This window comes from Physeter macrocephalus, chromosome 7, assembly GCF_002837175.3.
Source record: "Physeter macrocephalus isolate SW-GA chromosome 7, ASM283717v5, whole genome shotgun sequence".
NCBI lineage: Eukaryota > Metazoa > Chordata > Mammalia > Artiodactyla > Physeteridae > Physeter > Physeter macrocephalus.
The window spans coordinates 72,433,499-72,444,820 of NC_041220.1; the positions used below are offsets into that span (position 1 = coordinate 72,433,499).

Below are 11,322 nucleotides of genomic sequence, written 5' to 3' on the forward strand. Positions count from 1 at the left end.
CGAACCCGTGTCCCCTGCATCGGCAGGCGGACTCTCAACCACTGCGCCACCAGGGAAGCCCCAGACTTATTTCTTACATTCCCACATCCCTCTGATTATTTTGAAGCAAATCCCAAACATCATATTCTGCCATTTCTGACACATATTTGGATTTTCGCAGAGGCCAGCGCTGCTGAGGAAGCTGATGTGCATGTAGCTGTGGTGGTGAGACCTGGCAATGCGGGGTTAACAGATGATGAGAAGACTTACTTCAGCCTCATCACGTCCTTCAGTGAACTGTACCTGCCTTCCTCAACCTAGAGGAGGAGTTCTAAGGAAGACTAAACTGTCTGCACAGAGTTGTCCCTGTAGTCTAGTTTTATTCTAATGGTAAAAGTAACTTACTTAAAAAATACATATATACACATACATAAGGTATGTAAGTGTGTGTATGTTCAAATTACCTTTCACAAGCATGTAAGTGGGAAAAAAAATCTCAGTTCAGTGAAAAGGAAACTTATTTAAAGATGATACTTTATATGTAGAAATTGTTTGAAACCACAACTCTAACCATTATTGAGGGCGAAATATAGTTGATAGAAGAAATTACTACTATACAGGTCAAATGTGTTATGTTTATCAAATCATGTACCAAAATAGAAAGGTAGGTTTGAGAAGTTACTCAGAAGCCTTGTTATTTTAAAAACTAGAAGTATTTCAAAGACATTCCTAGTAATAATCTACTCCCCTTTTAAATTGTGAGTTAGAAGATTACAGCAACTGAATTTCAAGCTATTAACCTCCCTCTTTACAAATGACAAAGCTATTTGTTTCTGCTCCAAAAGAGAGCAAAGTTGGGAAAGGAAGCTCATTTGAGTCTTGATTAATCATATATCTGTTACTTAAGAAACTTGCTAATCATTGTGGTACCCACAGCAAGCAGTTGCCTTACCAGTGAAAAAGATGCACTAATGTAACAGCTAAAATAGAAATGTGCTTCCTAATGTTTAACAAAACAGTCCTAATCCTGACAGTTATCATAGATTTCAGAGTTAATCTTGCTAACTACTTCTTAGCACAGTTTGAGAACATATGTTAATTGCTGTTTACTATTAAAAGGTTTGCTGAAATTTGTCCATAAGACCTAGAAGAGCCCTAATATCTAATATTTTCTCTGAAATGGATGTGAGAAATGTAAATTTTATAACAGCATTATTTATCCTAGTTCAGCCTAATAGGATGTCATGTCAGTTTCATGTGGTAATTAATAAAAACATTTTCTTCTTTACTCAGTTGTTTTTTTTTTAAAATAAATTTATTTATTATTTTATTTACTATATTTATTTATTTTTGGCTGCGTTGGGTCTTTGTTGCTGTGCGCGGGCTTTCTCTAGTTGCGGCGAGCGGGATCTACTCTTTGTTGCGGTGTGCAGGCTTCACATTGCGGTGGCCTCTCTTGTGGCACGTGGGCTTCAGTAGTTGTGGCTCACGGGCTCAGTAGTTGTGGCTCGAGGGCTCTAGAGCGCAGGCTCAGTAGTTGTGGCGCACGGGCTTAGTTGCTCTGTGGCATGTGGGATCTTCCCAGGCCAGGGCTCGAACCCGTGTCCCCTGCATTGGCAGGCAGATTCTTAACCACTGCTATACCGGGGAAGTTCCTTCACTCAGTTTTACGTAGGTTTGCTTACTGCCATAAGCAGAAGAGAAACTGAAGAGAGATTGGACAAATAAGAATTTTAGTTTTTTGCCTTAATCTTGTGTGTGTTTGTGATATGTGTGAATATGCATGTGTGTGTTTTAATGGAATGCCAGTAGAAAATCACTGACTATCATTTGAGTTTTATATATATATATATATATGGCTAACCTTAGTGGTTATTATTTCATTTGGATAGTAAACATTCAAGATATGAGTAGATTTCTTAGATTTTTGAGAATCTTATATTTGAGGTATATAAGATAATGCTTGAAGGAGGCAATTATCCTCCTAATTAATCAAGAAAAACTAATGAATCTTGGAGGAATAATTTTGGGGATGCTTTGAATAAGGAAAAGGAAGTAGCCTTGCAAATATGAGAGGACAGGGAATATAAAAGATTTTATGTTGACAGTTTTTACCTTCTAGTAGCTAATTAAGAAATCTAAGGACTATATAGAAGAGTAGTGAAAAGGGAATGAATTTCAGTAAATCTTAGAAATGGGAGTAATTTGTAAGTGATGGTAAAGCCACAAATGGTAATTAAAGGATGAACTTCATATTGTTTCTGAAAAAGTTTATGAGAAGGCGAAAAAAAAGGGGTCTCTTAATGATAGTAAATGAACAATTGGAAAATTAAGGAAGGAAAGAAAAAATTATGCACCAGGGACTAGATTAGAAAGGAATTAAAGGAAATGGAGGATGCTCAGTATCTAGCCAGCAGAGAATTGAGCTGGAGAAGTATCTTAGTCCATCTAGGCTGCTGTAACAGAATTCCAGACACTGGGTGGCTTATAAACAACAAAACTTTATTTTTCACAGTTCTGGAGGCTGGGAAGTCCAAGATCAAGATGCTGGTAAATTCAGTGTCTGGTGAGAGCCTGTTTCCTCACACATGGCTGTCTTTTTCACAGTAACCTCACATGGCAGAAGGGATAAAGCAGCTTTCTTGGGCCTCTTTTATATGGACACTAATCCTATTCATGGCCCCAAAGGCCTCCCAAAGGCCCCACCAGCAATACATCACCTTGGGGGGACACTAACATTCAGTCTACAGCAAGAGACACTTACTATCCATGATAAAAAGGGTACCAGAAAAACTAGTTGATACTGAGTAGCTGAAGAAGGAAATAGATTAAAAAATTAAGAGAAAGTTGCAATATCAGATTCAGTTTCTCAGAGTGGGGTGTGAAGGAAGGGGGAAAAGAAGGTGAGTGGAATATTTCTGAGGTCTTAGGAAACGCATTCATAATTAACATGATGGAAAAGGCTCTTAGGAAGAACTTGAGTCATAAAAGTAGGCTGGTCATGAGGAAGGGAAAAATGCCTAGAGAGTGGGTAGTGAGCTAGGAGGTGAGTCCAGATCAAATCATGATCCTTAGTAAGGGAAAGGGGAAAAAATTCTCACCTCTGCAATTTCCGGAAACAGACAAAGTTACTAAATTTTCTCAGCGTCTTGTCTGCAGAGAATGCAGGGGACAAAGGCCTCTTAAAGTTGTAGCTCTTGTTATTCCTATTTGTTAATCCAGATCTGCCTTAGCTGTGCTGTTTCCCTCAGGGGCACTGATTTCCAATCTTGGGTCAAAACCCAAGTTGGTTTCTTAGAAGAGAAGCTTCAGGCGTCTCTAATCTTATCAGCACTTCTGGTGTAGCAGGGCTTCCTGTTTGGCCTTCTGCAAGGCTGGCTTGAGTTCCTAAGCCTAACTGGTGTCCAGTTCATGGTGGCACGAGAAGTTGAGAGCCCAGCGTATATCACCAAGACAGGTGCACAGCAGCCTTTGCCCAGCAGATGGTGCTGTTTCTCTAGAGACTAGCAAGTGTGAGGCCTCCCCAGACACAGCAGATGGGAGCTAGGAGGTAGCATTAAGAGAGGAAAATGAGTATATTTATTCTTAAAAACCGTAACATGGGGCTTCCCTGGTGGCGCAGTGGTTAAGAATCTTCCTGCCAATGCAGGGGACAGGGGTTCGAGCCCTGGTCCAGGACGATCCCACATGCCGCAGAGCAATTAAGCCCGTGCGCCACAACTACTGAGCCCCCAGCCACAACTACCGAAGCCTGCGTGCCTAGAGCCCATGCTCCACAACAAGAGAAGCCACCGCAATGAGAAGCCCGCACGCCGCAACGAAGAATAGCCCCACTCGCTGCAACTAGAGAAAGCCCGCACACAGCAACAAAGACCCAATGCAGCAAAACAAACAAACAAAAACCATAACATGATATTGCAAAAGTCAGAGTAGTTTTGAAAAAATGGCAGTAATCCTGAATGAAATCTACCCACTAATATTTCTCTTCTCCCCTTGTTCCCTAAGTCACATTTTAAAAAAATCAGTGATTTTTGGATAGCTGGTTTTTCCAGCTGCAGTGTTAAAATGGACTTGTTTTGGGGTTTAAAAAAAAACCCATTGGAGTACAAAGTTGAATGTAATGTGTGCCCAAAGAATTTGTAATTCCCAGCACCCAAGCCTAAATGGTAAACTGCTGTTATCCTCAACTTAATATTTAAGAATAATTTGTAGTTTTTGTTGAAACATTGGAGTAACTCTATCTAACAGAAGTAAAATTCACTCTGCTTGCAGATTTTACCTAAGTTATTCATGCAAATATTTATTAAGCATCTACAGTATGCTATAAGGGGACAAAGTCCCTCCCTACTCTCATGGTACATCCACTTTTGGAGGGAGCAGTCAATAATAAACAGCAACAGAAAATTAGACACCAGTAAGTGCTCTGCAGAGAAACTAGGGTAGAGTGGCTTTTTACAAAGGGGATGCTAAGAAGGTGACATCTAATCTGAACATGAAAGACTAGATATTTGAGAAACTAGAAGGAAGAGCATTCCATGAAGATACGACAGCATGTAGTAAAGATCTAGGGCAAAGCTTGGCCTATTCCAGGAATTGAGAGAAGGCCAGTGGCTGGATGCCATCAGAGAAGTGGGCAGAGCCAGATCGTTAGGGCTTGGTACCACAGTAAGGAGTTTGGGTTGTTTTCTAGGTGTGGTGGGAAACCACTGGAGAATTTTGAATGGAAGATGGCGTGATGTGATTTACATTTTTCAGGGAATTCTCTGTTGGACGGAAAATGGATTATAGGTGGGCAAGAGTGGATGCAGGAAAACCAGTTAGTTATATCAGGGTTGAATGCCAAGGCAGAAACTGCTGTAGGTATTTTCTTCAGAGAGGGATTTTAAACAAAGAGCGAGGCATTTACAAAATCGATGGGAAGGACTAGAGTAGTAGTAGTGGGGGGCTACTGCTGGACTACGGGGCTGAAGGACTCCCACAGTAGTTGAATCCAGAGTTCAGGAATCCTGTCACCACTGACACTGTTCCTCATATCCACAAAGCTGGCCAGATACTGGAATACCAAGTTAACCCTTACAACTTCCTCCAAGCACTGGTACCCTATGACCTCGCTTACCAACAGCAATACCAATAGGAAGATTGCCTCTGTCTTCCTTCTCTTTACAAATATTGTGCTAGTGCTTTTAACTGGCAGTATCTGATTCTAACCCAGAACTCTACATGTTAGGGTGTCTGGGACGTGCTTTTAGGTTTATAACATCTCCAGTTCATGAATAAAATGGTGCTTCAGAGAGACAGTTTGCTACATCTAAGATAGAAGGCTATTGCAGTAATAAAGGTAAAGGATGGTGGTGGCTTGGCTTAGGGTAGCAGAAGTGGAAATATATGGAAGTGGACACATTCAGAGTATGTTTTAGAGGTGACAATGATAGCACTTGTTTATTGATTGGATTTGGTAGGATGACTTCTAGACTTTTAGCTTGAGCAGTTGGATAGGTGGTGCCACCGACATAGCACATAAAATGTGAAATGCCAGTGTAAACGTGACCAACAAGCAGTTGAATTTAAGTCTAGAGCTGAGGGTCTTGCCCTGGCTGGAGATCAGATTTGTGAGTTCATTGGCCTGGAGATGCTATTAGAAGCCATGGGACGTGGGCACGTAAGAAGAGACTGTTGATAGAAAGCCTAGACAGCCCTTAGGCTCCAACGTTAGAGATCAAGCTAAGGAGAGAAGCCAGCAAAGGAGATGGAAAAGGATTGGGCCTGGAGGAAGGAAAATCAGGAGAGAAGCATGAGAGCCAAATGAAGAAGGGGGTGCTCAAATGTGTCAAGTGCTGGTAAGAATTCAAGTCATTTGAGAATAGCAGTGGCCCTTGGATTGGACAAATGCAGTCTCAGTGGAGTGGTGGGAACAAAAGTAAGATTAGTTTAAGTTGAGACAATATGAGGTCTAACTAAAGATATATCAATTTTGTGGATCTTTTCAAAGAAGCAACGTTTGGGTTTTTTGCTTCTCTATTTTATTTGTCTCTAATCTTCATTATTTCCTTCCTTCTGCTTGTGTTGGGTTTAGTTTGCTCTTCTTTTTCCAGTTCCTTAAGGTGGGTGGTTAGGTTATTGCTTTGAGATCTTTCTTATTTTTTAAAATATGGTCATTTCCCTCTGAGTACTGCTTTCACTGCATCCTGTAGATTTTGGTATCTTGTGTTTTCATTTTCATTCATCTTGAAATATTTTCTAGTTTCTTTGTGATTTCTTCTTTGAACAATTGGTTGTTTAAGAGTGTGTTGTTGAGTTTCCACATATTTGTGAATTTTCTAAATTTCCTTCTGTTACTGGTTTCTAATTTCATTCCATTGTACTTGGAGAACATACTTTGTATGATTTTGATCTTTAAAAATTTTTTGAGACCTGTTTTGTGGCCTAACATATGGTCTGTCCTGGAGAATGTCCTCTATGCTGTGGAGAACATTGTATTCTGTTGTTGTTAGGTGGAGTGCTCTGTAGATGTTCACTAGGTGTAGTTGGTTTATAGTATTGAGTCTTCTGTCTAGTTGTTTTTTCCATTGTTAAATGTAAATGTAGAGTATTGAATTCTCAATCTATTATTGTTGAACTATTTCTCCCTTTAATTCTTGTCTGTTTTTGCTTCATTTACTTTGGTGCTTTGTTTTAGGTGTATATATGTCTATAATTGTCATATCTTCTTGATGGATTGGCCCTTTAACATTATCATGAATAAACTTTTTTGTGTCTTGTAACAGTTTCTGTCTTAAAAGTCTATTTTGCCTAATGTTACTATGACCACTCCAGCCCTGTTTTGGTTACTGTTTACATGGCATATCTTTTTTCATTTTTTTATTTTCAACCTATTTTTACCTTTAAATTGAAAATGTGTTTCATGGAGACAGTGTATAGCGGATTATGTTTTAAAAATCCATTCTGTCAGTCTCTGCCTTTTAATTGAAGATTAATCCACCACATTTCATGTAATTACTGATAAGGACCTACTTCTGTCATTTTGCTGTTGGGTACAGACTTGTAACTAGAAGATGAATAAGTTCTGGAGATCTAATGTGCAACATTGTGATTATAGTCAACAATACTGCATTATATACTTCAAAATTGATTTCTATATTTCTTATATCTTTTTTGTTCCTCAGTCTTCCATTACTGACTTCTTCTGTGTTAAAGAGGTATTTTCTAGTATGCCATTTTAGTTTGCTTGTTGTTTCTTTTACACTATATTCTTGAGTTATTTTCCTAGTGGTTTCTCTGGGGGTTATAATTAACATCTTAGTTTATACCAATCTAGTTCTAATTATTACTACCTTAATTTTAATAGGATATAAAACTTGGCTTATATGTAACTCCATTCCCCCCCCCACACTTATGTTGTTGTCACAAATTACATCTTTATTGTGTGCCTGTCAACATAGATTTATAATTATTTCTTTATGCAGTTGTCTTCTAAACCAGATAGGAGAAAAAAAAGGAGTTACAAACAACCAACATATTTATATTTTCTTTTAGTATTTACCTGTTGTATTAGTTTCCTAGGGCTGCAAAGTACCGCAAATTGGGTGGCTTAAAGCAATAGAAATGTATTCTCTCACAGTTCTGGATGCCAAAAATCTGAAGTGAAGGTGTCAGCAGAGTTGGTTCCTTCTGGAAGCACCAAAGGAGAATCTGTCCCTTGCCTTCTAGCTTCTCATGACAGCTGACAACCGTTAGCAGTGCTTGGCGTGCAGATGTATTACTCTAATCTCCATCTCCATCTCACATGGCATTCTCCCTGTGTGTCTGTGTCTTCACATGCTGTCTTACAAGCACACCAGTAGTATTGGATTAGGGGCCTACCCTACTCCAGCATGACCTCATCTTAACCAACTGCATCTACAACAATTCTATTTCCAGATAAGTTCACATTCTGAGCTATTAGGACTTCAACAAATCTTTTTGGGGAGACACAATTCAACCCGTAACACCAGGAATATGTCAGAGCTTTTCAAAGCCCTTATTTGCCGAAGCATCTCATTCTCCACTCTTTCCTCTCAAGCTTTTTGGTTAGTCTGTCATTTGTCCCATTTGTTTTCCAGTGCTCCTGGTAGCTGTGACTAATACATTGCCTTTAAACGTTTTTTGACAAATGCCCCTGGGCAGCTGCCTCAACACTGGCAGAATTCTTAGTTCGGCAAGATAAAGGTAAACGCTTTGAGCCAGTCCTCCAAGGAGCCGCCAGGCAGATGGTTATGGACTGAATTGTGTTTCTAGGGCTCGCCCCCCCCCACCCCCACCCCGGCCCCTCTCGGATTCATATGTTGAAGTCCTGACCGCCAGTGTGACTCTACTTGGAGATAGGACCTTCAGGAGATAGTTAAGGTTAAAGCCAAGTCATCAGGGTGGGGCCCTAGTCCGAAGGGATTGATGTCCTCACAGGAGGAGGAAGAGACACCAGAGAGCCCTCACCAAAAACTGAATCGGCCAGAACCTTGATCTTGGACTTCCCAGCCTCCAGAACTGTGAGAAAGTAAACTTCTGCTGTTCCAAACAACCAGCCTGTGGTATTTTGTGACTGCAGCTTGAGCTAATACACAGCTCAAAACAAACAACCGCCGTTCTTGGCAAATGAGGTCCATTTTTCTGCTCCCTCTGGTGCCCGTTCCAGAAATACAGGCTGTTATTGTCTAGGCTACCCCTGAACTGGGGAGCAGGGATGGGACCAAGGTGAGTTAAAACACCACCAAGCTCTCTGTCTTTACTGAGATTCAGCTGTCTTTTGCCTTAAGCATTCCTCCGGGCTGCTGTAAGCGTTTACTTACTTTCCAGAATTTTGAAAAAGTTGATTCTGACAGTTTTTGCCAGTCTATTTGTTGCTTTTTTGGAGGGAAGGACTTTTGATGTTCCTTATTCCTCCATTTTCACTGATGTCACCCCACATGCTCTTTTAACAATGTGACACTGACACTCCTCCCACTAAGAGGTGGGGGCCTTTGTTCCCTGCCCTTGAATCTAGGGGGGAGCTTATGACTGCTCCAACCAAAAGAGGCCCACAGAAGTGATGCTCTGTGACTTTCCAGGGTAGATTATGAAAAGGATACAGCGTCTATATCCTTTTTCTCAGGAGCTAGGCCTCGGACACTTGCCCTGGGGAAGCCAACTACCATGCTGTGAGGGCCCAAATTAGCCCATAGGGAGAGACCAGGTGGAGAGGCCCCTGGCGAGAGGAAAGGAGGCCCCAAGCTGACGCCGGCCTCCATGTGCAGACCTATGAATAAAGTAGCCTTCAGATGCTTCCAGCCTCCGGCCCTCAAGTCTTCCAGCTGAGACCTCAGGCATCGTGGAGCAGAAATAAGTTGACCCTGCTGTGCCCTGTCTGAATTCCTGACTCACAGAATCTTTGAGCATAATGCACAGTTATTTTTATGCCGCTATACTTTGTGGTAATTTGCTAGGCAGCCACGGTAACTGGAAAGTCACCAAGTGTGTCATATGGTACCAAGCAGTGGACAGACTTCTCACCCCTTTCCGCACAGATGGATTTAAAGGGCCCGTGCTGGAGAGTGCAAGTGAGGATCATCAAGATTGTCTCATGTGCTCCCTTTTCCTCCCTCCAAAGAGTGGCATCTCTTATCTTCCCAGATTTTGTGAGTGTCTCCACCTTCCCAATCATCCAGGCTTGAAACCTCAGAATGTCTCTGATTTTTCCTTCCCCTTCACCCTCCTCACGTGGGTAGCAAGTGACACCCACTGTCTTTTTCACAGCCTCACAAATTTGTTCTTTACTTCCCATTCCTAACAGCCTGTGCCTGAAATTCCAGGAGTTCATTATTACTTACAGAATACAATGCAATGGGGTAGAAAAAGACTGCCAGCCATCATAGGCATCATGCTCTCAGGTTTCATACTAGCAAAAGGTAGCATTTAAAGCTTTCCAAGGGCAAGAAATGATAATGCTCACAGATATGATATGGAAGTCTGCTGTATTTTGAGAGGGCGCCTCCAGGGCCGTTCAAGAAGCAAATCACTGGGTAGTCTCTGGAATACTTCTTTATTTTTTATTTTATTTAATTTTTTTATTTTATTATTTTTTTTTGCGGTACGCGGGCCTCTCACTGTTGGGGCCTCTCCCGTTGCAGAGCACAGGCTCTGGACGCGCAGGCTCAGCGGCCATGGCTCACGGGCCCAGCCGCTCCGCGGCATGTGGGATCTTCCCGGACCGGGGCACGAACCTGTGTCCCCTGCATCGGCAGGTGGACTCTCAACCACTGCGCCACCAGGGAAGCCCTTTTTTGTTGTTTTTTAAAAATTTTATTTATTTATTTTGGCCGCACTGCATGGCTTGTGGGATTTTAGCTTCCCAACCAGGGATCAAACCCAGACCCCCTGCAGTGGAAGTGCGGTGTCCTAACCACTGGACCGCCAGGGAATTCCCTGGAGTACTTCTAATCCCTGGATCCACTTTGTTGCTGTGTTTAGTCAAAGCTCTTTTGCTCCAGCCCCTCTGAATGATCCCGGGCTACAAATCTAAACTTGGTTTACAAAAATCTAGAGGTGTTAGATGTTATTCCAATATTGACTGTTAAATAAATCCCTTAGTTCTACTTTCTACAAAAATATTCATTCAATAACTTACACCATTTTCTTTATCCTAATCCAAACAGTATTTGTAAGGAGAGTGTTTAACGAGTTAAATTAAAAAAATCTGAGTATGACCTGCAGAGTCATCTCAGCTTCCTGTCTTAAAACCATGAAATAGATGCAATTTTCCTCAGGTAAGGACCCAGTTATCCAAAAATAACGATTTTATTTTTGAAGCTCCATGAGAGAAAATCAGGTACTGACACAGAGTTTGAATAAGGATTATTTTAGGTCCTATTTAGAACTTGGGTATTTAATGTGTACTAGTTGCTGCAGACATCGTAAGAAAAAACCCTTTTTAAAATCTAGAATTTCCTCCTTAAGACCCAGAAAGCTGTTTGCTATGAGAAGCAGGGGGACAGATGCATCCTCTGAAATCTGACCCTGTTACCATTGTTTCCTAAGTGCCTTGATCACTGAGCAGCTCATATTTAAGAGGTTAAATTAAAAAAAAAAAAAAAGAAAAGAAAAAGAGGGGGATAGTAGCTACAAGTCATTCATTTATTTTAAAAAATATTTACCAAAGTCAGAAAGAGAAAAACAAATACCGTATGCTAACACATATATATGGAATCTAAAAAAAAAAAAAAAAAATTGGTTCTGAAGAACCTAGGGGCAGGACAGGAATAAAGATGCAGATGTAGAGAATGGACTTGAGGACACGGGGAGGGGGAAGGGTAAGCTGGGGTGAAGTGAGAGAGT

General features: G+C 41.1%; 1 protein-coding gene across 2 annotated transcripts in view; it reads left to right on the forward strand.

Annotated features, from left to right (window-relative positions):
• The window catches only part of ENOPH1 (enolase-phosphatase 1), a 36,968-nt gene extending 35,697 nt beyond the window's left edge, over window positions 1-1,271 (forward strand). For both annotated transcript variants that reach the window (XM_007127565.4, XM_024115440.3), the window contains exon 6: window positions 161-1,271. In XM_007127565.4, coding sequence (XP_007127627.2) covers window positions 161-300 — 140 coding nt within the window. In that variant the 3' untranslated portion in view covers window positions 301-1,271. The remainder of the gene's footprint in view (window positions 1-160) is intronic.
• Window positions 1,272-11,322: the final 10,051 nt, after the last annotated feature.